This window comes from Furipterus horrens, unplaced genomic scaffold, assembly GCF_987537825.1.
Source record: "Furipterus horrens unplaced genomic scaffold, mFurHor1.1.pri manual_scaffold_7, whole genome shotgun sequence".
In the NCBI taxonomy this organism is placed as follows: domain Eukaryota; kingdom Metazoa; phylum Chordata; class Mammalia; order Chiroptera; family Furipteridae; genus Furipterus; species Furipterus horrens.
In genome coordinates, this window is record NW_028327177.1 from 102,894,220 (window position 1) to 102,921,178 (window position 26,959).

At 42.3% G+C, this 26,959-nt stretch overlaps 2 protein-coding genes across 3 annotated transcripts; one reads left to right on the forward strand and one right to left on the reverse strand.

Annotated features, from left to right (window-relative positions):
* Positions 1 to 201: 201 nt before the first annotated feature.
* On the reverse strand, positions 202 to 16,290 carry CIDEC (cell death inducing DFFA like effector c). Of its 2 annotated transcripts, none has more exons than XM_090284140.1 (6): positions 16,192 to 16,290; positions 14,826 to 14,903; positions 13,789 to 13,942; positions 4,044 to 4,202; positions 3,771 to 3,958; positions 202 to 778 (listed from the first exon to the last, which is right to left on the reverse strand). In XM_090284140.1, the coding sequence occupies exons 2-6, from the start codon at positions 14,876 to 14,878 to the stop codon at positions 616 to 618; spliced, it is 717 nt and encodes a 238-aa protein (XP_090140266.1). In that variant the 5' UTR covers positions 14,879 to 14,903; positions 16,192 to 16,290; the 3' UTR covers positions 202 to 615. The 2 variants fall into 2 exon arrangements, with proteins under 2 accessions (XP_090140266.1, XP_090140265.1); XM_090284139.1 differs by lacking the exon at positions 16,192 to 16,290 and adding an exon at positions 15,155 to 15,242.
* A 4,194-nt stretch (positions 16,291 to 20,484) lies between these two features.
* On the forward strand, positions 20,485 to 23,213 carry JAGN1 (jagunal vesicle mediated transporter 1). Its single transcript, XM_090282960.1, has 2 exons — positions 20,485 to 20,693; positions 22,261 to 23,213. The coding sequence occupies exons 1-2, from the start codon at positions 20,605 to 20,607 to the stop codon at positions 22,721 to 22,723; spliced, it is 552 nt and encodes a 183-aa protein (XP_090139086.1). The 5' UTR covers positions 20,485 to 20,604; the 3' UTR covers positions 22,724 to 23,213.
* The last annotated feature ends 3,746 nt before the right edge of the window (positions 23,214 to 26,959 follow it).

The following is a 26,959-nucleotide window of genomic DNA, read 5'->3' on the forward strand; positions in this document are numbered from 1 at the left end:
ATGGTTTACTCAAGTTTCTGGTTAAGTAGACATTAGTTCCAAAATCAACTGCAATTTTTTTTTTGGGGGGGGAATGCTATTTCCTATAACCCCATATTTTGGGGAATGGTTTTACAATTGATTCCTCTGTTCCCTTAGACCTTTCCAAACTTCCAGATAGAACCCCACCCTCATCCCCAAAGAACACAGGCAAAGAAGATGTATCAGTGTAAATCATTTATTGTGAACTCTCTAATATCATACACTAGTGGGCCTGACAATTCACTCAGGAGAATTAGGGACGGTGGCCAGGAGGTAGGGAGTGTGATGGAAGTACAGTATGTGAAGACTGAGGGGCAGACTTCCTGCCTAGCCTGTTGGTGACCAGTCTTGGTCAGCTAAGCTACCTTGGACAGGAAGGAGCTGGGCCAGGCCAAAACCCCTCAGTTTGCCTTTGGCCAGCTCACCCCAGGTTTCCAGCCTTTCCCTCTGCTTCCACTTTCATAGTCCTGTGGGATGAGGGAGATGTAGGGAGGTAAGAACCTCTTTAACTGCCAGGCTTGTGGGTGCTACCAGCTGAGCATGGAGTCTCCAGTCTAGTCCTTGGCAGGAGAAGGCCTCCAGAGACTAGGGCCTTCATTGCAGCATCTTCAGACAGGTGGGGATGAGGGATGGGGCCTTGCCCTTGGGAGGCTGTTCGCCCTCTGTGGCATCCAGAAGCTGCTGCATGTAACAGGAGGTGCCGAGCAGCACGTGGCCTGTGGCCTGCATGCTTAAAAGGGCCCAGCGAAGAGCTTCCCTGGGTGGAATGAGAAGGTAGTAGAGTCAAGCACAGAGAAAACCCTTGCCTGCATCTCCTAAATGCTCCTCCCCCATGTTCCCATAATAATTTCATAAGTTATAGAGTCATGAGCAAACAGAAACAGATGCTGCCTTCCCCCAGCAAATGGGAAAGGGTCTACAGGTATTACCTTCAATTGTACCTTAATTGAGATGTCCAAAATTCAAGCTCATTTAACAAGGCCTTATATTTTTGTAATACTACTTTGGACCAGCCATATTGATCTACAAAACATGAAGATTGTAACTCCACCCTTCACAATATCTGTTCTAGACTCTGAGGTCTTTCCAAGTCATTTGTAGTCGAGCTAATTTTCAGAGTGCTGGATATGAAGATAACATTTTGATCCCACACAGGGTTAGGAGGTTGAAATAACATACATCACTTAACATGGGGCCTGATATGTAGAAGAGTAAGGGGTCAAGAGTAGCTGGTTGAATGCTCGGCTACTTTAACCAAGTTCTTAGCCAAATCTGTAGAAGAGATAGGTGAGAGTCACTAGGGGTGTCAGTCCTTGTGGGTATCAGGGAAGGGAAAACAAAAGGAAAATAAATACTTCCTGGATGATATTAAAACTTGTCATCTATTAACCTTCATTTAATAAATGATGGTTGAGGTAAAGGGGACAGGAAGACAATTAGAACCATAAACACCTACACATAAAAATACTTTAAAAATATAAAGGTTATATCTGAGATGTACACCCGTTTCTCAAATTACAGAAATGAGGCTTAAAACCAGTTGTGCAGCCATAAATAGGAATGAAATTCTGACATGTTATAACATGGATGATACTTGAAAACATTATGCTAAGTAAAATGAGACAAGTCTTGTATGATTCCACTTGTATGAGGGCTGTAGAATAGGTAAATTAACAGAGATAGGAAGTAGAACACAATGGCCTGCAAGCCAAGTGTCGCTGATTCAATTCCCAGTCAGGACACATGACTAGGTTGCACATCAGGTCCCCAGTTGGGGGCGCGAGTGAGAGGCAACCACACAGTGATGTTACTCTCCCTCTCTTTCTCCTTTCTCCTCTCTCTAAAAATAAAAAACAAACAAACAAACAAATAAATAAATATATTTTTTAAAAAGAATGTTTAAAAAAAAGAAAGAAAGAAAGTAGAACAGAGGATACCAGAGGCTAAAGGTAGGGAGAGAGGGGAGTTCATGTTTAAAGAGTACAGAGTTTCAGTTGGGGATGATGAAAATGTTCTGGAAATGGATAGTGGTGATGGTTGCACAACACTGTGAATGTCACTGGACTGTACACCTACAAGTAGTTACATTGGTAAATTTTATGTGATGTATATTCTAGCACAATTAAAAACCCAACAATTAGCCAACAACACCAGGTCACTACACTGACTGCAGCTTACAACTGTTTTTTTGACACCAAGATTTCTCCTAACTTTAGTACTGAGAGTCCCACTTCCCCTAAATGGACTAAAATGTCTTGCTCTAGACTTCGAAATCTGTGAACTACTGAGAGCAAGCCCAGAACAAGAGAGGGCATTATATGGTATAGGAGGAAATGGAACTTCTAGCCATAGAATCAGGCTCAAGCCCGCCACTGAGTGTCATCTCTGGCAAGTAGAACCATGCAGCCTCAGGTCCCTCACCTGCAGATTGGGTGTGCAGAGAACAAAGTCAGAAAGCCAAGAAGGTCTGATATGTGCCAGCTACATATGGCAGAACTCTGGAGACCCTGAGCAGGACTTCTCAGAAGTTCCCTGAGAACAATAGTCATATGTGTCTTCATTCATTCTATAATTATTTGAATTACTGCTATCTGCCAGCATTCATCAAAGTACTGGAGGCAACACAAATTCTTGCCCTTATGGAGCTTGTTCTGACATCTTGTTCTTTAGCTTACAGCATAGGGCCAGGAACACAGTGGGTACTCAGTAAATACTAAATGAAGCAACTGGAGAAGAGTGGAATCTTCAGAAGAAACAGGCAAGATGTCAGGCTCCCTAGCTTTGTGGCTCTGGACTGATTGGATGGCCTCTGTCTCAGTGGCTACATCCATCTAATGGGGTAAAAATGCCATAGAGCACCCCTGGGGTAGCCACATTTGGGAAACACTACCATAACATTCCTCCTCTTATGATTTAACATATTCTCATGTTCTCTATGATATTTGACTAGGACTTTCAAAAGTAAAGTAAAAAGTTTTTAAAAGGTCATTAGACAATACAAATGGCTGTTGTCTGTCCACAGACATGCAAATTAATTCTGTCCTATGGAGAGACAATTATTTCACCCCTCCCACCTCTATGGAAAATTCCAATTTTGTCTCTATAAATTTATTTCAGCATTACTGATGGACCTGTATATAGGTGGGGTTCTGAATTATCCTTTGAACTGGTTATACCTTCTTGCTGGTTCTCTCATTAGTTAAATAAAACCTTTTACAAAACTTTTTAAATTGATTTGATTTTTTTAGAGAGTGAGAGGGGAAGGGAAGGAGGGAGGGAGGGGAAAAGAGAGAGAAACATTGATTTGTTGTTCTGCTTATCTAGGCATTCGTGGGTTGCTTCCTGCATGTGTCCTGACAGAGAATCAAACCCACAACCTTGGCATATCGGGATGACAATAACGAACTGAGCTACCTGGTCAGGGCCTCAAAAAATCTTTGACATGTGTTTATTTTTAACTGTTTAGGAAAACTTACTATTTTAAGTGAAGAAAAATAATTGTTATAGTGGAAGAAAATTAGAAACACTAAATATATTCTGGTTCTATTTGGGGGAGTATGTATACCCCTTTGGCATACATCAGTGAAATCTAAAGCATATTTCAGTGTAAGTTCTGGACAAATGCTGTCTTGCCTTGTCAGCATCAATACCAGTTCCTATCCCTAAAAGACTGAGGTCCATGTGAGCAGACAGGGACTCTTCCACTGCTGCATACCCACCCTGACCCCAGCTAATCCCAGTACACTCACTTCACGATGCGCTTGGCCCCATAGCAGTTCAGATTGTAGGAAAGGGAGTATGTGCCATAGAGAGTCGCCTTTACATTCAGGCAGCCAATGAAGTCCTGTGGGTTCACCTTGTACAGGTCAAAAGTTACACGGGCCACATCGATCTTCTTGGCAGGCTTACGAGAGGGAGAGAGTTGGTACCTAGAGTCCTGCATCAAGACAAGCATGTGGTTGGCACCCCTCAAGGACTTCTTCCAGACTCCCAATCTTCTCCCTCCACAGGTGGCACCTCACCTTCTCTGTTGGGGGCTGCCATTTCTGCCCCTTCTGGAGGACCATGAACACCGTGTCATCTGCCAGGGTCTGGAAATACTCTTCTGTCTCTACAGCTGTGCCATCTTCCTCCAGGACCAGGAAGAAGGGCTTGTCCGCCAGCATCAGGGTGTCCCGGACCTGAGCAACAAGGTCAGTGATGCTTCTGCCAACCTCATGCAGCTACAGAGCTGATGCACAGGATAACGCTCCAACCAAGCCATTCGGTCAGGACTAGATATATCACATTTTTAATTGATTCATCATTTTTAAAAAATTTTATTTATTTACTTTTAGAGAGAGGAAGGGAGGGAGAAAGAAAGGGAGAGAAACATCAGTGTGCAAGAGATACATCAATTGGTTGTTTCTCGCATGCCCTGGCCTGCAACACAGGCATGTGCCCTGACCAGGAACCAAACCAGTGACCTTCTGGTTCACAGACCAGTGCTCAATCCACTGAGCCACACCAGCCAGGGCTGATTCATCAGTTGCTAGACATTTAGTTGATTCCATTTTTTGAGTATCATAAATAATGCTATTATGAACATTCGTGTATAAGTTTTTGGGTGAACATATGTTTCTTATTTTCCTGGGTATATGTCTAGAAGTGACATTGTTGAGTCATACAATTAACCTCACTTTTAACTTTTTTAAGAACTACCAAATTGCTTTCAAAAGCAGCTGCATCATTTTATATTCCCACAGGAAATGTATGAGGATTCCAATTTCTCCACAACCTCATCAACACTTGTTATTGTCTGTCTTTTTAATTTTAGCCAGACTAGTAGGTATGAAGTGGTTTTGATTTGCATTTCCCCAATGACAAAGATGTTGAATATATTTTCATGTGTTGTTAGCCATTTCTATATCTTCTTTACAGAAACGTACACTTGAACCTTTGCATATTTTTATTAGGTTGTCTTTTTATTGTTGAGTTACAAGAGTTTTTTATATATTCTTGATACTAGACCCTTATGAGATATGTGATTTGCAAATATTCTCCTATTCTTTCCCTTTGATTGCTTGTGCGTTGGTACCATATCTAAGAAACCAAGATCATGAAGACTTATACCTATGTTTTCTTCTAACGGTTTTATAGTTTACATTCTTTAATCTATTTTGACTTAGTTTTGTACAACAGTCAACCAGTACAGAATGAGGAAACAAGAACTGAAAAAAAATTAGGAGAGGCTTAGGAACCTCTGGGACAACTTTAAATGTGCCAACATCTGAATCACAGGGGTGCCAGAAGAATAGAAAGAGCAAGAAATTGAAAGCTTATGTGAAAAATATAATAAAGGAAAACTTCCCTAATTTGGCGAAAGAAATAAGACGTACAAGCCCAGGAAGCAAAGAAAGTCCCAAACAAGCTGAATCCAAAGAGGACCACACCAAGACACATCATCATTCAAATGTCAAAGGTTCAAGATAAAGAGAGAATCTTAAAAGCAGCAAGAGAAAAGCAGAGCGTTACCTACAAAGGGGTGCCTATAAGACTATCAGCTGATTTCTCAAAAGAAACTTTGCAGGTAAGAAGTATTCAATGTAATGAAAAGCAAGGAGCTACAGCCAAGATTACTCTATCCAGCAAAGCTATCATTTAGAATAGAAGGGCAGATAAAGTGCTTCCCAGACAAGGTAAAGCTAAAAGAGTTCATCATCACCAAGCCACTATTATATGAAATGTTAAAAGGACTTATTTAAGAAAAAGAAGATCTAAACTATGAACATTAAAATGACAACAAACTCACAACTATCAACAACTAATCTAAAAAATTAAAACAAAATCCAACTAAGCAAACCAGAATAGGAACAGAATCATAGGTATGGGGATCATTTGGAGGGTTATCAGCTGGGAGGGGGAAGGGGGAGAAATGGGGAAATGGTGCAGGGATTAAGAAGCATAATTGGTTGATACAAAATAGATAGGGGGAAGTTAAGAATAATATAGGAAAGCGTGAAGCCAAAGAACTTATATGCACGACCCATAGACATGAACTAAGGGGGGGTGGGACTGCTGGAGGGAAGGGGTGTACTGGGCAGAGGTGAGCAAAGGGACAAAAATTGTGACTACTGTAACAACATAATCAATAAAATATACTTTAAAAAATCAACTGACCATAGAGAGATACTGAGGAGTGCTGTCCCCCATGCCCCAGCTTGGTGGAAACTCCTTGTCCAGCAGAGGTTTCAAGATCACAGATGAAAAGCAATGAAGTAACCTGGACATTGTCTTTTGTCTGGGAGGAGGAGAGGTGGCAAATCTCTCAAGAGGAGAAGAGCCCCGAATGTTTCCTCCTAGTCCCTTTAATTGAGGAGGGTATTTGGGAGATACAAGGTCAGGATTCATAAATTACCAATCAGCTTCAAACGCTTGGGTTAACAGTTAACAATTTCTGATTACAGATAACAATGTAAGGAACACAGTGACCATTCTGGGTCAGGGTCTGTTAGACATCCTGGTGCCATACTGACACTAGGCTCATGGCTTCATACATTTTTCCAGGTGTTTGATGCTACACATTGTTCATAGCTAACTAAGAGATAAGAAAAACAGAACAAGCTTCTAAGCATAATATGCATTCTTTAAATCTAATTCCCATGGGAACCCTCTGAGTGGCCTTTGAGCCATGCTTGCCTCTGGCTGTCCTGGTTTTCTGGTCGAGTCTTACAGGCCTCTTAAGGGCCTGGCTCGCGGCTGGGCTACAGTTCCCGAAACCACACAAAGCGGTTCCCTACAAGATACATGGGTTTATTTCTGGAATTTCAATTGTATTCCATTGATTTGTATGTCTTATGGACTGAATTGTATATTCCCAAAATTTATATTCTGAAGACATAAGTACCAGTGCCTCAGAATGGCATTGTATTTGGAAGTAGGGTTTTTAAAGAGGTAATTTAAAATTAAGTCATTAGGGTGAAACCCTAATCCAATATTACTGGTATCTTTATAAGAAGGGAAGAGGCCCCAGCTGGGTAGCTCAGTTGGTTAGAGTGTAGTTCTGATACACCAAGGTTGCAGATTTGATCCCTGGTCAGGGCACATACAAGAATCAACCAATGAGTCCTGACTGGTGTGGCTCAGTGGATTGAGTACTGGTCTGTGGACCGAAAGGTGGTTGGTTCAATTCCTGATCCGGGCACAGGCCTGGATTGTGGGCCAGGTCCCAAGTGGGGGCATTCAAGAGGCAACCAATCAATGTATCTCTCCCACATCGATGCTTCCCTCTCTTTCTCCCTCCCTCCCCCATCTCTATAATAAATAAAATCTTTAAAGAAAAGAATCAATCAATGGATCCATGTTTCTCTCTCTCTCCTCCTGTCTCTCTCTAAAATCAATCAATAAAAATAATAATAATAATAAAGAAGGGAAGATTAGGACAAGAAACGTACAGAAAGGGAAGACCATGTGCACAGGAAAATGGCCATTTATAAGCCACCCCTGAAATCACCTTTATCTAACTTCCGGATTAGAGAGAAAATTAATTTCTGTTATTTAAGTACCAGTCTGTAATACTTTGTTATGGCAGCCCTAGTGAACTAATAGAGTGTGTCTATCCTTATATCAACACCACAGAGTCTCGATTATTGGCTATCTTTATAATAAGTTTTGCAATCAGGACATGTGGGTCCTCCAACTTTGTATTTTTCCAGGATTGGTTTGGCTATTTTGAGTACATTGTATTTCTATGTAAATTTTAAAATCAGTTTGTCAATATCTACAAAACGAGAGGCTGGGATTTTGATGGGGACTGCCTAGAATCTGCAGATCAAGTTGGGGAATATTGCCATCTTAACAATATTAAACCTTCCAATCCCTGAGCACACTTGTCTTTTAATTATTTAGTTGTTTTGTAGTTCTTTAATTTAATTTATTTCAACAATGTTAATATTCAATTTGTAAGTCTTATACTTTTTATTAAATTTACTCTTAAATATTTTATTTTTATTGATACAATTAGAAATTGAATTGTTTTGGAATTACAATTAATTTTTATACATTGATCTTATATCTTACAACTTTGTTGAACTCATTTACTAGCTGTAATTTTGTGTGTACCTGTGTAGTGTGTATTCCTTAGGGTTTCCAACATACAAGATCATGTCATTTGCAAATAGAGATAGTTTTATTTCTTGTTTTCCAATTAGGATGTCTTTTATTTTATAATCTTGCCAAATCACCCTGGCTAGAACCTCCAGTACTATGTTGAATAGAAGTGGCAAGAGCAGACATGCTTATCTTATTCCTGATCTTAGGGGGGAAGCTTTCAGAATTCTACCATTAAGTATAATGCTAGCTGTCAGATTTTTATAGATGCTCTTTATCACACATATGTAATTAAAATTTTTCTAGTAGCCACATTAAAATAAAAACAAGTGAAATTACTTGTAATATATTTAATTCACATATATAATTAAGGTAAAATATTCATACATAATTAAGATAAAATTGTATATGATTTTACATTTTTAAGTTTTTGAAATCCTATATGTACTTTATACTTAAGCACATCTCAATTCAAACTAGACATATTTCGAGAGTTCAGTAACCACATGTAACTAGTAGCTACTGCACTGGATAGTGCAACTCTAAACAGACCAAGGTTTGAATTTTAGGCTCCCTACTTCATTGTTCTGAACTTAATCAAGTCCCCTCATTTCTCTAAACTAGTTTCATCATCCAAAAAGTTGAGGCAAGTATGGCGTTAGAAACTTCATAATGATTAAATGTAAAAGTATATAAGATGACTTCCGGCCAACATGGCGGTGTAGACAGACACGCTGCGTCTCCCTCCACAACAAAGAAGGAATACAATTACCTCAAAACTAGAAACAACCAGAAGTTCCAGAAAATCAAACTGCATGGAAGTCCAGCAAACAAAGATATAAAGAAGAAATACTCATCCAGACAGGTAGGAGGGGCGGAACCGAGGCGGAGAGGACGTGGTGTGGCGGTGGCAGCAGCGGCAGGCCGGCAGAAAGCACAGTCACACGTTTTAAAGTCAGGAGGGACACCTGGGGAGTGTTCCCAGCTCCTCACTGGACCTAGCAGCTCACGTTCCCAGCACTGGGGAAAATCAAGCCTCATTGCTTCTGACTGTGCAGAACAGTAGGGGTTGGGGTGGAGACAGAAACTGCCGGTCTCTCAGCAGAGTTCACTTGTTTAAAGGTCCCATGGTCCTAGAACGTCCGCAGACCCACCCACTCTGGGAACGACGGCCAGGGCAGCAGCTAGAGGGGCGCCAGTTTGGTGCAAAAGTGGGAAAAGTACTTGGAAAAGGGGCGAGTGCTGGGCAGGAGGCATTGCTCCCTCTCGGACCTTTCCCTCACATACAGCGCCACAATGTGGTGAAATAGGTCGCCCTGTACTGACAAATCCCTAAGGCTCCACCCTTTACGTAACAGGAGCGACAGCTCTACCTCAGACTCGGAGGCAAACAAACACAAGAGCCTCTCAGAATGAGGAACAGAGAAGTATGGCCCAAAAGGGGGAACAGGTCAAGGTTCCAGTGGGAGAACTAAGCGACGAGGAGATAGCCAAACTAACAGACAAGGAGGTAGACAAACTAACAGATGCAGAATTCAAAACACTGGTGATAAAGATGCTCAAGTTTTGACAGATATGAGTATGGCAAACGCATAAGAGAAGAAGTGAAGGCTATGCTAAGTGAAAAGAAGGAAAATCCTCACAAAACCCATGGTGAAGGGAAGGAAACTTGGGATCAGATCAATGATTTGGAACATAAGGAAGAAAAAAACAGTCAATCAGTGCAGAATGAGGAAGCAAGAATTGAAAAAAATGAGGAAAACTTCCCAAATTTTGAGAAGGAGATGGACATACAGGTCTGGGAAGCATGGAGGGTCCCGGGCGAGCTGGACCCATAGGGGACCACACCAGGACGCATCATGACTGAGATGCCAAAGGTGAAAGATAAAGACAGAGTCCTGGGGGCAACAAGAGACAGGAGGAGAGTTGCTTACATAGGGGTGTCTATAGGACTATCAGCTTATTTCTCAGAGGACACTTTTCAGGCAGAAAGGGACTGGCAAGCAGTATTCAGTGTGATGAAAGGCGACCTGCAACCAGGATTACTCTATCCAGCAAGGCTATCATTTGGGAATGGAAGGGCAGATGAAGTGCTTTCCAGACAAGGTAAAGCTAAAGGAGTTCATCATCACCAAGCTATTATTATATGAAATGTCAAAGGGACTTACTTAAGAAAAAGAAGATCAAAACTATGGACACTAAAATGACAACAAACTCACAACTATCAAAAACTGAATCTAAAAAATAAAAACAAAATCCAACTAAGCAATCCAGAATAGTAACAGAATCATAGATATGGGGATCATTTGGAGGGTCATCAGCTGGGAGGCGGGAGGGGGAGAAATGGGGAAATGGTGCAGGGATTAAGAAGCATAATCAATTGGTACAAAATAGACAGGGAGAAGTTAAGAATAATATAAGAAAGGATGAAGCCAAAGAACTTATATGCACGACCCATGGACATGAACTAAGGGGGGGGGGATTGCTGGAGGGACAGGGGTTACTGGGCAGAGGGGAGGAAAGGGGAAAAAATTGGAACTACTGTAACAACATAATCAATAAAACATACTTAAAATAAAAGTATATAAGATGATAGTTTGGGTTTAAATCCCAGTGCATAAACTTGGCCTCTGCCCCTAGAAAATGAGAATAATTGTAATTACCTCAAGGTTATGATTATAAGAAATGCTATACATAAATCATATGGCAGAGTACATAATCTATAATGTGCATTTACTAAATTTTATACTATACTACTTAAAATGTAAAGAGACCCATGACATGTCATAGGATGAAAAGTCAGGCTCCATACTACATAACCTCATTTTTAAGTAAGTTATATGTAAGGATAGACTATTTAGGACATTCAAAGCCATGCCATTAGTTATCTTGGAATAGTAGAATTATCACCTTACTTTTCTTACTTGGACTCACTAGAGAACATATTTTTTCTGCTTAAAATCTTTTATTAAAGGCTTGGGATCAGCAACACACCAATAGCAACAAATACATTTAGCTCCCACATCTTGGTTTCCGAATACCAGTCTTCACTAAAATGAAGCAGATCTCCTTAGAAAAAAATGGTGAACTCGCCCTGGCTGGTGTGGTTCAGTGGATTGAGCACTGGCCCTCAAACCAAAGGGTCAGCAGTTTGATTCCCAGTCAGGAGACATGCCTGGGTTGCAGGCTAGGTCCCCAGTTGCGGGGGCAAGAGATGTTTTTCTCCCTCTCTTTCTCATCTCTCTAAAAATAAATAAATAAAATCTTAAAAACAAAAACGGTGAACTCAAGGGTTAGGGCAAGGAAAGTACAAAATGAGTCTGCAATACCTTGTGCCAGAAAGTCAGAAAGCACAACACAAAAATTTGGCTGAAGGGAGTCCCACTGGCCAAGACTGGGTGGGACAATTTGAGTACCAGTAAATAATTGGTACCATTCTTATATCCTATTTAAATTGGGATTCTTGAGTCCTTTTTGATATAAGTAAATGAAAAAAGTGAAAGTTAGATGCAGAATGAGATTTTACTTAGTAGAAAGTACCTCTTTAGAAAATAATTAACACAGAGGGAAAATAATAACTTAATATAGAGAAACCTGACGGTACCTTTTCATTCAAATATTCAAAGTTAAACAGTAATGTGACAAATCAAAATTGTAAGCAATTAGACAATTTAAACTAAAGGAAAGTAAACAAAACAACTGGTTTATAATCTTCAAAACAGTCGAGGCCATGAAAGTCAAGGAAATTGAGAAGCTGTTCCAGATTGAAGGAGACTAAAGAAATGTACAATTAAAGAGAGCAGTTGATCCTGACCTGGATCTTTTTGTTATAAAGCATATATTGCGACAACTGAAAACACTTGGATGGAGTTTCCAGATCAGATGGTAGTAGCCATGTCATATTGTACTTTCCCTGGTTTTGATGGTTATATTGTGGTTATAGAGAATATGCTTGTTTGGAGAAACACACATTGAAGAAACCAAGGATGATAGGCATCAGGTTGGCAACTTTCTCTCAGGAAGTCTTTTATTGTTCTTGCAACTTTTGTTAGTTTGAGATAGTTTCAAAATTAGTGTGTGAGTGTTGTTGTTGTTTTAAGAAAATCCTCCAATGTCTTACTGTTTTTTAACATGAAACTCAACTGTTCTCTTAGCCAATAAGGGACTTCATACCCTGGTCTCTGCCAACCATATCTCCTTATCTTCTCTCCCCTCATTTTTCTGCTCTTCTCGTTCTGTTGCCAAATTTGGAAAGGTAGATAAATGGATGTCTTCCCTGCTCTGTTGTTAAGATTCACTGCTGATGTATGGTCAATCTTAGAAAGCTGAAACCTCACTGCTATTCCTCCCTGCATCATCTGGAGTAAGGGCTCTGACTAGGAATTCCCAAACTCAGTGGCTATAAGAATCCCCTGAAGAACCTAGTAAAAATGACAATCCCTGCACCTCACCCATGACCTAATCAGCCTCAGGGAGAAGTCTGGGAAGCCATGTGTTAACAAGGCCATTTTAATGCATAAGGTGTTCCCCAAACCTCAGAGTCTAGACTCAAGTGTGAAAGAGCACTTACGCTTCAAGGCACAAAAAATGTAGTCTGGCACAACCAGAAGCCTCAAAAGGAAGGAGAAATTGGCTTCCAGGAAGAATGGACCTAATTCAGAGAAATGGGGGAGGATAACTTAGAATAGAGGGTTAGGTCAGCTATGATTTTTATATGCTCAAGAGCCGAGTACATGGAAGCCTAATTCAAACATCTGATCTGTGTTAGAACCTGGACTTCCAGATGAGCAGGGTCCCACCCACTGGCGCTGATAAGTTAGTGGGGCAGTGAAGCACATGACTAATATGGAGCCAGAATAGATGATGCTATAGGCGGGACAGTGGGAGAAGGTACCCCAACCAAGTGAGACAGAGCCTGGAAATGGGGAAGGCTGTCACTATCATCCACAAGAGTTGTATATCCTTGGTTTCCTCCCCTGGAAGCTTACATGATTCATAGTTTGGAGAAAGTCTTCCGCAGCCACTAAAAAGCCTTACATGGAAGGCCAGTACAGGAGGTAGACTGAGGAGAACTGCCCTGGTTGAAGGGAGGAGTGGGGAAGGCAATATCTAAAATCTTGCCCATTTCCCCAACTCTAGGCATTTCTATAGTTTAAGAACGACTAGAAAAAGCAACCTAAGGATCCTTCCAAATATGCTCTGGGCCCTGGCCAGGTAGCTCAGTTGGTTAGAGCATCATCCCCATACACCACGGTTGTGGGTTTGATCCTGGATCAGGGCACATACAAGAATTGACCAATGAATGCATAAATAAGCGGAACAACAAATTGATGTTTCTTTCTCTGCCCCCATCCTCTCTCTTTCAAATCAGTCAATAAAAAGGAAAAAAGAAAATACATATGCTCTGAAAATACCACTGATGGTTGGTATAGGAAGGCAATATACTGCTTTCCCCCTATCAACAGACAATACCACTAATCAGTTGAAAAGCACTCCAAGCAGGCGCTACCAACCCATTTAAGCCGGCATCAGAAAGGAAATCTTTTCACATGTAAGCCATGAACTCTATTCTTGCTGAACTCCCAGCTCCTGACCGGGAGGACAGAGGCAGCTGGCAGGGCCAACTCTGAGCCAAGGTCTCAGTGGCTCAGCTGTGCAGAGGTCAGGACCACCACTCACCTTATGGAGGAGGTCCTCCAGACTGTGTGCCATGATGCCCTTCCGCACACTCCGGTCCTTGGTGCTCACTCTGCAGGCTCGGGCTCTGAGGGCCTCCTGGCTGGGTAACGACAGCAGCTGCTGGGTCACTACTGAGGTACTCACAGCCACATACCTGGGGGTGGTTTGGGTATCAGAATAAGTTCTGCTGCTTCCCAGCTCTCACCCTATCCCATAGCAGAGTAACTTGCTTCCTATTCCTCTAAGCTGAGCTTACTATATTCCTCCTCCTCCCCTACCACTTACCAAGCTTGCTGTAGATAATCTTACTCAAAAGTCAGCTACATCAGTGCATCTCAGGCTTTAATGGTCATATAAGTCCTCTGAAGATCTTGGTGAAACACAGATTCTGAATCACAGGTCTGTGTGGGGTTTGAGATTTTGTATGTCTAATAAGTTCCCAAGTGATATTGACTCTGCTGGTTCTCAGGCCATGAGGAGGCACAAAGTGATAGAAGGCCCACCCCATATTCCCCCAATTCCAGTTTCCTCTCTAGGCCTCAGTCTCCTCATCTGTAAAGTGAGATGAATTGGCAAAGCTGACATCAGTGTAAGGTATTTTTGAATTCTGACATACACAATGTAGAACCAAAGGAGTGGAGGGAACCTAGGTTTTGGAATCAGGCATGCCAAAGTCTGAATCCTGGCCCCCCTACCCATTTGCTAGGTGATTGAGAGCATCCACTCTGTGTTTCAGTTTCCCCATCTATTAATTTGGCATAATAATCCCTACATCCCAAAGTCGTGGTGAGGTTTAAATGAGATCAAGAATGAAAGCACCAAACACAGTGTGGTGGTGGCTGGGAGCTGTGTACCAGGATTAACACCATTGAGGGCTTATTGGAAGTACAAAACCTTGAGTTGACACCAGACATCCTGAATCAGAATCTGCATTTTATTAAGGTACCCAAGTGAATTATGTGCCACTGAAATTTGAGAAATTCTGCCCTACAGCTCACAGGTAACTCCCCTTCCCTTCCATCACTGGCTCTCCTCACCTGGAGAGGGACTTGGGGTGCAGAAGGCTGAGGGACTTCATGGCATATTCCATCCTCGTGACCTGGACTGTGTTAGACCTGGGGAAAAAGTAGAAATATCTCATTAGGTGGGCTGGGAGGGTTTCCTCTCTCTCATCATTTGACACAGTACAACCCCACCCCCATCCAGCAAGCCTCCACTCTGGTTCCCTCTCAACTCACAAACACCTTCCCCAACCCTTCTTCCTGTCCAACCCCACGCACATCAACTGTGACCAAGCTGGAGACCCTCTCAGTGCCCAGGCTCAGCCCCACTCAGCAGCTGCTCAACCCTCCCCAGTACCACTCACTCCATGTTTCTTTGACTCTGGCTCTGATCACACTGGTCAGGGATCCTAAGCTGGGGCTAAAGAGGTCTGACCTGGTTAGTTTCTTCCTGGGGGCAGAGTCCGCTTTATGCTGGCAGGATGTGAGTCACACCACCTCACACTGCTGGGGACTGTTCCCTCACCTGTAGTCCAGAGGACCTTAGCAGGTCCAGCCCTCACAGGCCAGGCAGCCCAGTCTAAGCCTGCTCCCTCCCATGGGTCCTTGAGCAATCTTAACCCTCCTGAGGCTTCCCACTGACTAAAGGGACTTTCTGCAATGAAGGAGACATTCTAGATCTAGTCTATTTCTGGAGCCACTATCCATTTCGTGATTGAGCACTTGTAATGTTGCTAGTATACCTAAGGATCTATTTATTAAATTTTATTTAATGTTAACTAATTTAAATTTAAATACCCACTGTGTCTTACGGCTCTGGCAGCAATCATACTGGACAGCACAGCTCTAGCTGACAGCGTTGGGCTCACCTGCCACCAGTTTATCTCCTAAACCTCTATGCTCCAGCTCTTGCATGCTCCAAGTCTTTGCACAGGCAGTTCCCTCCACCTGCAATGCCTTCCTCTGGCCAGGGGCTAAATGTTTGTAGCTTTGAAGCCCCAGCTGCATTGCTTCCCACTCCGTGGAAAGCCTTCTTACAGGGCTCACAGAATACTTCCTAGCCAAGTGTCTGCTTCTGCCTTTGCCCCCTAGCCCTTGGGTGCCTGGCCTTGAGATGTTCTCCCCAGTCCTAGTCCCCAAGGGGCCTCAAGCAGTGGTCATGGAAGAACAGCCTCTTCCCCAGTCAGGTAAAGTCACTCTTCCTTCCAACAGGTTGGGGAAAGGGGCTCCTCAGGCCTGCCTAGCCTGTGAAAGCCCTCTCCCCTATTTGCACTACCCAAGTCTGCTTGTTTTGGCCTCACTCTTCACTCCCACTTCCTGTCCATAGCAGAACTCCGCCATGCCCCACCTCACCTGCTCTCCAAGAGCCAAACAAAACACCCCAAAACAAAAAACTCCTTACCTCCCCCTCACAGTCCCCTAACCTTACAATACTGCCCTGCTCAGCCCCGCCTTCCCTCCGTTTTATTTCCAGCTCCCGGGAAGCCCCTCCCCTGGCCTCCAGAGCCAGCTGGGGAAAAGAGCATGGGGACTGAGTGCACAGTTCTCACCCTTGGCATTTCAGGCTAGCCTAACTTCCAGAAAAGGCATGAAAGGCGGGGAGGAGGCAGGTTACGACAGCTTTGGGACAGGGTTTGGCCGAGGACGTGATACCAGGCACAGAGGGCACAGAAAACAGGCCCTTGCGGGTTGTGGCTCTAGCTCCACCCACGGTAGCTGTTGGAGTGGAGACAAGTTGCCTTACATGTGTGACCTTCAGTTTCTCTCCCTGTAAAACAGGGAATAATGATTCCTGTACTAAAGGATTCAGGTGAGGATTTGTGATAATAAAAGTAAAGGGCTTTGCAACAAAGACACTTAATAGAAGAGAATATTGGTGTTATTAATAATATAATTATTTAATAATAGCAGAGGCTAATACTATTTGAAATGTTTAGTGGTTTAGAGGGTAAGATCTATGATGCAGCAATTCTACTCCTAGATAGATTGGTAGATAGGTAGAAAGAAAGATAAATAGATATTTACTCCTAGATATGCATATATAATCTCCAAGAGACATAAAAAGGTATGTCTATATAAAAACTTATACATGAATGTTTATTAGCATTATTCATAATAGCCAAAAGTTAGAAACAACCCAAATGTTCATCAGTTGGTGAATGGATAGAAGCTGTGGTATATCCATAAACAGAATATTATTTGTCAATAAAAAGGATGAACTTTGAAAACATATGCAAAGTGAAAGAAGCCAGTCACAACAGATCACATATATATTTTTATGATTCACGTGTATGAAATTTCTAGAATAGGCAAAACTAAAAAGGCAGAATATATGTCAGTGGTTGCTTGGGGCTGGGGCTAAGGAATGGGAGGGGAATGGGGAGTGACTGTTAATAGGTACAGGGTTTCTTTCAGGGGAGACAAAAATGTTCTAATCCATTAATGTAATCACAATTTATTTTGGTGATGGTTGCACAACCCTGTAAATATACTAAAACCCACTGAATTGTATACTTAAGTGTGAGAATTGTATGGTATGTGAATTATATCTCAATAATGCAGCTTAAAAAAAAGATTTTATTTATTTATTTTTAGAGAAAGGAGAATGGAGGGAGAAAGAAAGGGAGAGAACCATCGATGTGAGAGAGCAACATCACTCAGTTGCCTCTCTTATGCACCCTGACGAGGGACTGAACCTGCAATGCAGGCATAAGACTGGGAATGAAACCAGAGACCTTTTGCTTTGTGGATGCTGCCCAAGCAACTGAGCTACACTGGTCAGGGCAATAATGCATTTTTTTAAAAGAGTCCAAACTCACCTTTCTTTTAGTGCTGGATTTTTCACACCAGTGAGTACATCAGAATCACCTGGAGGGTTTGCTAAAATTCAGGTTGCTGGGCTCCACCCCAGAGTTTCTGACTCTATGTCTGGGGTGGAGCCTAAGAAAATGTATTTCTAAGAAATTCCTAGGTGATGCTGAAGCTGTGGCTACTTAGGTACAATATTTTGAAAATCAGCAGTCTAACACTAGCTGTGTGACATAATTCCTCCAAGCTTCAGTTGGAACTGACAGATGGAGATAATCGTGAAATGTACTTGCAGTAGAGCTTAGTACATTCGTCAGGCTCAATAAATAACTATTATAATTATAATCATCATCATCATCATTATTATTTAGATCTAAATCCTTCCTTGGAGGAGCTCCCAGGCAATCATTATTCATATGTGCCAGCCTTCCTAGGGCTGAGAATATACCAGGAAACAAGGTTGCCTTGTCCCACACTTCAAGGTGCTGATATTAATGGGGGGGGGGAATCTGACCATGAACAAGTATGCAAATAAACAAAATAATTTTAGATAATGAAGTACTGGAAGAAAACAAAACAAAGTGATATGATAGCAAATGGCTGGAGAGCTAGATTGGCCTTGGGTTTAGGAAGGTATGAGGGGAGGTAAACTTTCAGCTAAATCCTGACTGATGAGAAGCCAATCTTTTGAAGCCCTGGAGTGACTTAGTCTATTTGGGCTGCTATAAAAGAATATCATGGATTAATGGTTTATAAACAACAGAAATTTATTTCTCATAATTCTAGAGCCTGGCAAATCCAAGATCAAAGCATTGGCAGATTAGGGTCTGGTGAGGACCAACTTCCTAGTTTACAGACAGCCCTCTTCTCTCTGTGTCCTCCCCTGGTGGAGGGGCAAGGGAGTCTCTTTTGTAAGGACAACTAATCCCACATCCCAAAACCCACCTCCAAATTCCATCATGTTGGATATTAGGTCTCAACATAAGCATGGCTTTCGGGGTGGTGGGGGTCGGGGGGGTGGGGAATCATGGGGTGGGGAGGGAGGCACAAACATTGAGTCTATGGCATTCTGCCTGGGCCCAGAACTCAGTCTTTTGTAGTCCTGGGGAGGAACACCCTCCCCTCCCCTGCCCCAGGCCAAGGAAACATCAGTGCAAAGGATTTAAGGGAAAGAGCAGGGTGTGGAGACAGAAACACAGATTGCTAAACTTTAAGACAGACTGAGAACCAGAAGAAAAATATAAACAAATACTTCAGGGAGAAAGTTGAGGGAAAGAGTTACAGCCCCTCCCTTGGACATTCACACCTCAAATATTTATTGAACGTTCATCGTGTGCTTAGTGTCTCATGATAGACTAATGGATGACTCAGAAGCAGTCTGGCACTGACAAACACCTGATGCATCATGGACCTTGTACACAATAAAGACAAAGATAACCACAGGCCAAAGACAGAGAATATCTGCCAAAGGGGTGGGGGTGGAAGATGGGGGATAGGGGTGGAGGAAAGAAATGGGAGAATGGCCCCATGAACCAGAAGATTCTTCGCATTGCTTAGGAGAACAGGGTGGTTTGGCTCAATTAGAATTTATTTATTAAACAGCATATCTTAAGCTTTTACACTGTGCCAGGCATAGTGGGCTCCTTGGGGACACAGATGATTCGACTTTTATCCCTCTCTTTGAGAAGAGCACATTCTAATGGGCAAGACAGATGTCTGAGCATGATTCTCAAACTCTGAAGAACGTAAAATCATTGAGACATCTTGGAGTTGAGAAGGTCTAGCTATTACTCAAAATTGAGAAGCCAAAAAAATTATACATTCAACTACATTAAAAAAGTATTCCGCATGTTAAACTTGTAATACCATGAGTAAAGTCAAAGACATACAATAAATGGGAATAATATATTGCAACTAATGTTACAGGCAACAGGCCCATCACCTCCCCCTCCCTTTCTATCTATATATAAAGAAGACAACATAGTAGAAAAAAATGGGCAAAGAATATGAACACCATTCAGGAAAATGAAATACAAATGATGTTTAACGTTTTTCAGATAACATAACTTTCTTATTTTATGTATTTATTTTTTATTGGGGTAAAATGTACTTAACAAAATTAACCATTTTAAGTGTACAGTTCAGTAACATTAAGTACTTTAACATTATTGTGCAACCATTGCCACATTCATCTCCAGAACATTTTGTCTTCCTTTTCATTTCTGTACCCTTTAAACAGCTCCTCATTCTCTTCCCCGCAGCCTCCGCCCCGCCCCCACTCCGTTCTCTGGCAACCACCATTCAACCTTTTCCCTCTATATTATAAATGCTTTCATGGCCTTGGCATTTTTGAAAAGCATAGTTATCTTGTAGAATGTCCCTCAATTTGAGTTTGCCATTTATCTCTTCACGATTAGATCCAGATTAGTAGCTTTGGCAGGAATATCACAGAACTGATGCTATGTACAGTATTAGGAGATACAAGGTGTCATTAGTGCTCAAGTTAACTTTGATTACTTGGTTAAAGGGATGCGCACAAGTTTTCTCCAAAGTTTACCGTTTTCTCTTTGCAACGATTATGTAATTCATGGATAGATACTTAGAGACTGTGTGATGTGTGCTCTTGGGAAAGTCACAGAATCCTTCCAAGCATCCGTTTCCCACCGGTGAAGTAGGGACAGCAGCCTCTTCTTATTAGCGTTTAAGAAAGTGCAAGTGCTCAAAACTGTTCTGCTTCAGGCAGAAGGCAAAAAAAGGGCAGTGCACGTGTAGGGGAGAACGGAGGATAGTTTCTAATGCCCTGGATAGGCGGCTGGGGCGGGGCCGGGAGAGGCCGCGTGCGCTGGAAGAGAGTGACCATAGAGTCGGTCCTCCAGAGACAGAAGGGCCGGAAGTTGTTCTCATAGAACCGTGCGACTGTGGGGGTTCCGGAGCTGAGACGGCGCGAACTGAGTCCGTCGGCAGCAGAGGGTCGGCGTGAGAGGCTGCAGGGTTCTGGGCGGGGCCGATGGCATCTCGGGCAGGACCGCGAGCTGCCGGCACCGATGGCAGCGACTTTCAGCACCGGGAGCGTGTTGCCATGCACTACCAGATGAGGTATGAAGTGAGGCGAGGAGCACTGAGGCCTCCCAGGCCGGAGCCGGCAGGGCCTGCGAAGCGACGCCCCTCCAGCCTCAGGTTCTTACTCCTCAGGCTGTCCCCGCTCACCTGCCAAGTCCCGTCCTCCCATGACGGTCCCCAATCCTGGAAAGCCCAATCGCTCCCGGGGGCCACCCCTTAATCCGCCCTGTGCTTTGAAGGGGTGCAGACTCGTCTGGGCTCCAGTCATGTTGATGCTGGGCCCGCTGTGTGACCTCGGGAACCTAATTTCTGATTGACCCTCAGTTTACTCACCTGCAAAAGGAAAAAAGTAATTGACCTTTTAGGGTTGGGTGAATAGTGAACTAGTAATTAGTATAAAGGACATAGCATAAGATCTAGCACAAAATACGAGTCTGCCCACTACATGGTAGCTGTTATATTTGGGACCCTTTGGGGGAATGGACCGTAAAGGACAGCCTTTCTCTGCCTAGAATGAATTTTATAAACACCCCCACGTTAGAGATATTTCTACATTACCCTTTCAACAAACATTTATTGAGCTTCTACCCAGCATGCAGCTTGAGATGGTCTTTGTATGTATGTTACACCTTCAATTAGAAAGCTTATTAACAAAAGGTCCCTGTCTTCACGAATCTTGAAGTCTAGAAATGACTGACTTTCCCACCTTTTTGCACTTTCTATAATGAATATTTTTAAAATAAAAACATTTTAAAAATATTTTCTTTCCTTAAATCTATTTTTCTCTCCCAGAATGCTTTTTTTGCATCTTTCTCTCCACGGTTTTAAAGAATGACAAACTCTTTGGACCCTCACTTCATTCTTATCCTTAGGACCCCTGCCTAAGGGCACCTCACAATCTAAGCAAATATTTTCATGCCTCCCAGAGCAGAAGAGGATATGTGAAGAGGATACATATAGGACCTGAGAGAGTTAGAAGAAGAAGAAGAAATAACATACTTCCTTTAGATGAAACAGTCTACTGCAGCTGGAGAAGTATAAGCAGCCTGAGCTGGTTTTCTCACTGCCAATACCTTCTTCATCTAGGCTAACTCCTAGGGTGCAAAGTCATCTTTGTAAACACAGCTCCGAGTTACTCTTCTGCCTTTAAGCTGACTCTTCATAGTCATTGCAACTTCATATCCTGCTACTCCCCTGCCCTCTACAATGTATACCTGCCATACCCAGCCATTGGCTTTCCTGGAATACAAATGACTATGTCTTTTTGCCTGCATGCAATTACCTCTGCTTGGAATCCCAACTCCATTCACCCCTTATAGGGTAGCTCAAAAGCACCCTCCTGTAAATAGCCTTTTCAGATGTCCCATCCCAATCAGAATTGATTACTGCTTCCTGTGATGCCGTGTATCTTGCAACATATTTACTAGAGCTCTTGTGTGGTTCATTTTCTATTTACTTCTCTTCCTCTGTTCCTTGGGGCCAGCCTCTAGGCAGACTGTATTTTATTCACATTTGTATCCCATTGTCCAGTATACTTGCCTGGCATATAGTTGGTCAGAAAATGTTGAATGAAAGGTACTTTTCCCTCTGCTCTGCCCCACAGTGTGACCCTCAAGTATGAAATCAAGAAGCTGATCTACGTGCATCTGGTCATATGGCTGCTGCTGGTTGCCAAGATGAGTGTGGGACATCTGAGGCTCTTGTCGCATGATCAGGTGGCCATGCCCTATCAGTGGGAGTACCCGTATTTGCTGAGCATTGTGCCCTCTCTCTTGGGCCTCCTCTCCTTCCCCCGCAACAACATTAGCTACCTGGTGCTCTCCATGATCAGCATGGGGCTCTTTTCCATCGCTCCCCTCATCTATGGCAGCATGGAGATGTTCCCTGCTGCACAGCAGCTCTATCGCCATGGCAAGGCCTACCGCTTCCTCTTTGGGTTTTCTGCCGTGTCCGTCATGTACCTGGTGTTGGTGCTGGTGGTTCAAGTGCATGCCTGGCAGTTATACTACAGCAAGAAGCTCCTAGACTCTTGGTTCACCAGCACACAGGAGAAGAAGCGTAAATGAAGCCTGCCTGATGGACTGATCTCCAGGGTGAAGCCTAGTCCTCCCACTGAGAGGAGTGAGAGGGTACAGGAGCTGTTCTAAAGTCCTCTTTGGTGATTTTAGCAGCTGTGATGTTCACAACTAGTGCATACTAGGCTCAGGTTCTGGAAAGCTGCTACTACTGTCATCAGCTGAGGTGGGAAAACTATGTTTAACTTATTCCTGGTTGGCTGGAATTGGGTGAAGAACAGCTGTAAATCAAACTTCAACTAGTTTAAGTTGAAGCCCTTTGGGATTTTTCTTTTAAGACTGAGTCTCATCCTTGCCTCTTTTAGTCATTCTCTCCATTTCCATCCATTACCCCTTAGCCACCAAGACTGAAGGAAATGGAGAATAAACCAAATTCTGCTTCAACCTATGGGTTGTTGGGCAGGAACATTTAGGAGGCTGCTTTCCCTACAGGCTGTCTCTATTTTGAAGCATTTTAATTAAAAAGAACTTCAATAAAGGTTCAACTGTTCTGTCTACCCTGTGCCTTGTGTTTGGGATTTAACAGTGTGAATGGTTCATAGCTTGAATGGCTTTAGACTGGGAGGTAGGTGGAAGCTCCATGTGAAATCTGGCAGTGGCCATAGAGAATTGCACTGGGTGTAAGGAACTTAAGTCATATTTGCCACCTAGTAGCTGATTGGCAGGAACTATCATGGGCCTTTAATCTCTCCACCTTTAAAATGGTCCATTCTCATTTATCCAGTTTGATTAATGGAGTCTTCTTGTGCTTGTATATTCATGTTTGTCATCCAGTATTAACAGAGTGTCAGTTATTTGTCTGATACAATAGTCTACTTTATCTGTAGGGGATACTGTCCAAGATCCCTAATGGATGCCTGAAGCTGCAGATAGTTGCAGACTCAACGTATGCTATGTTTTTTCCCCCTATACATAAGATACCTATGATAAAGTTTATAAATTAGACACAGTAAGATATATTAGCAACAATAATAAAATAGAATAATTATAACAATATACTGTAATTAAGGTTACGTGAAGGTGGTCTCAGTGTGAGATTTCATCATGCTGTTCAGAATGGTGCACAATTTAAACAATAATTTATTTCTGGAATTTTTCATTTAATATTTTTGGACTGGTTGACTGTACTATATTGTATCCAAAAGAATTTTAAAGTATCCCTGCATACAGGGCATGTGCAATCTAGGTGAAATATGATACAAATATGGAACAACTAATAAACACAATATTTAATGGTGTGGAGCAGATAAGTTCAAAATAGAAGTGAGCCCTGTCTGGGTAGCTCAGTTGGTTAGAGTTGTCTCCATAAGCAGAGGTTGTGGGTTTGATCCCCGGTCAGGGCACATCAAGAATCAACCAATGAATGCCTAAGTAAGTGGAACGACAAACCAATGTTTCTCCCTCCCTACCCCCCTTCCTCTCTTAAATCAATTAAAAAAAGAAGTGAAAAACAGATTTGTGAACTAAAGGCCCTTTCACACCAAATAGTGACACGTGGTAAATATTGCTTGAAAAGATGTGTGTCCCTTTGCTCTTATCCACTTGACTTGTCTCCTGCCCTCTCCAGAGTCATTCTTTTGTTCTGTGAACATTACATGTGTACTCAGTCACTATTAAGTACTAGCAGTACTTTCTAACTACAAGAATCTTCCTCTAGATGTCCTGATTATCATATTAAACTTGTACCTCAAACTTAACTTTTTGCCATCTGCCTCATATTCATTCCTCTTCCTGCATCCCTATGTGCAAGTGAGTATATCAAGAGCACAGCTCTGGATCATCATCATTAAGTTTACACTATGTGGAAACTTATTTTTTGAACAACCGAAGTTCCTTAATTGCTTTCAGAGACTTTTAAAATGTGTCTCAACGTAGCAGTCCTCACCACACACTATCTTAGTAGAACCTCTATGAATTCCCATGTTGGTTTCATGTTTTCCCAGTTTTCTTTGCTTAAAAATTTCCCTTTTCTACTTCTTTAATTATTACTTACCCTTCTGGAACCTTCTAGTTCCTTCAAGGAGTAAGAGTTCTTTCTTTGAATTCACATGGCATTTTTACTTTACCTCTTATTGACAGAATTATTAATTTACATATCTTTTACTCATCCGTTCCTCAGTACTTAACAGCATGCACTCTGAACTTACTGAATGAAGTAACTTGTCCTATTGTAGACTGAAATCTGAATGTATTTCACAGAAGAAAAGAACCAGACCATTGATTTCAAGTGGTGTGCCACAAGAACTTTTAAAACATGCATAGAGTTGCATCTTATTTTTCACATCACATAGTAAGGTTATGTGTGGTTAAGTCGGTACCAGAAGTCCTTATATAGAAAGAAGTATAGCCACCCGATTTTTTAAAGTCACTTTAGAGCAAAAGGTAATTGCTTATTATTATTATTTTGTAACAATACCTATTTTTTAAATCAGGTTGGTGTATCAGAATTGTAGCAATTTATGTGTGCCATGAGGTGAAAAAGGTTGAGTATCGCTGAACTAGACTAAAGCAGGGGTAGAATTTGTAGAGCAGAGAGGAGCAGATAGAAACGTGTGGGTAATGGGGTTATGTGCACCAGGTACAGATTGCTAATTTTTGAACTGGGATGCAAATAATATTAGTTTTTTTAAAAAGTAAAAATTTCCTTGGTTATTAGAATGGCACTTTGCAATTTTGGAGTGCTTTCGAAGACCCGTTATGGAAATTACTGTCAATGCCAAAAACACCATTTGTAGGATTCTGCTTTTCTGGGCTTTTCCAATAATTTTTTTCCTGCCTCAGGATTGTAGCATATCCTGAAGCATATAGTAGGAAGAGCTCTGCATTTAGATCAGAAGACGGGTTAGAGTACCAATGCACCTACTAAACACAGGGCTAAGATTAAACCTGCCTATTTCACAGGATTATTTTGAAGATCAAATAAGGTGAAGTAGTATGAATGTGCTATGTAACACTGTAAATGTGAGGGAGGGTTAGTGTTCCCTCATATTTACAAAACTAGAGAGCAGGCATTGGAGCTGTCACCAAGTGGGGACTGGGCCCTAAGTGGGTCTGCCTCAGGCTGGCCTGTAGTGTGTGGGTTCTTTACTTCATGCAGGAAAGATTTCGAGTCCAGGTGGTTTTGAGGGAACATTTATTAAAGCTCGAGACAGCGAAAAAAATCAAGAACTTAGAGTGGAAGAAGCAACAGGAGAGAGCCTAGGCGGTGCTCTGCTTTGGGTCCCAAGAAACACTATAGGAAAGAAGTGAGCCTAGGCAGGACTGCTGTTAGCTGACTGGAAAATCAGAGAAAAAGGGAGGCTTGGAGACAGGTTCAGAGGGTAAGCCCGGACAAGCTGCGGCTGCCTGTTGCTCCCCAGGTTGCAAGTCTTATGGGGAACCTTAGAGTTTAGGAGAAAGAAGGTAGAAAGTTCATGTCCAAGAACGGGCTTGCATTTTCCAGAAAGAGCCTGCCCTGGTATCCTTGAGGGTTTTTATCTCCTCAGTGAGAATTTTAGGGGAAGGTTTCAGCAGAATATTCATCAGTGTTCCAGATACATTTTTTAAAAAAAAAGATTTTCTTTTTAGAGAGGGGGAAGGAAGGGAGAAAGGGAGAGAAGCATTGATGTATGAGAGATACATTGATTGGTTGCCTCTCGCATGCCCACAGTTGGGGAGCTGGCCCCGCAACCCAGGCATGTGCCCTTACTGGGAATCGAACCAGTGAAGTTTTGGTTTGCGGGCCAGTACTCAATCCACTAAGCCACACCAGCCAGGGCTTCAGCTACATTTTTAATATACTGATGCATCAAAAATGAGAGTATAGGGGAGTTTGGGATTATTTTCTGGTCAGCTTTACTGCTTTACTTTTTTCTTGGGTCTCTCTGGCTCTAAAAGAGTTTTTCTTATTTGGTCCCCTGACTTCATCTGTCCTTGGGTTTGGCTTGTGCAAATGGTATTAATTGGGCTTCTGTCCGCTATCTCCCTGGCCAGGATGATTTAAGCTATTTATTCTGTGGTCAGTGTGGAGAAGTATAAACCATTTGTTCTTAAGTGTCCTAGGTTAGGGAAGATAAGGTCTTGTGATTCACTAGCCAGCTATAAATAGGTCAAATCATTTGGCCTTGTTTAATTATCTTGTCTCAGTTTCCCCATTCCACTTAGCCAGGAATTTTCCTAGCTTCTTACCATCCTGCCTCAGAGGGGCCCTTAGAAAGCTCTAGTCCATGAGAAAGGCAGTGTGGTGTA

Coding starts and splice junctions, on each gene's coding strand:
- CIDEC (XM_090284139.1), bottom strand. Junction 13,943..14,825: donor CACCCCAAGTCCCTCTCCAG/GTGAGGAGAGCC, acceptor AACCACCCCCAG/GTATGTGGCTGTGAGTACCT. Junction 3,959..4,043: donor GGCAGCCCCCAACAGAGAAG/GTGAGGTGCCAC, acceptor GTCTTGATGCAG/GACTCTAGGTACCAACTCTC.
- JAGN1 (XM_090282960.1), top strand. CDS start 20,605: ATGGCATCTCGGGCAGGACCGCGAGCTGCCGGCACCGATGGCAGCGAC. Junction 20,694..22,260: donor GCCATGCACTACCAGATGAG/GTATGAAGTGAG, acceptor TCTGCCCCACAG/TGTGACCCTCAAGTATGAAA.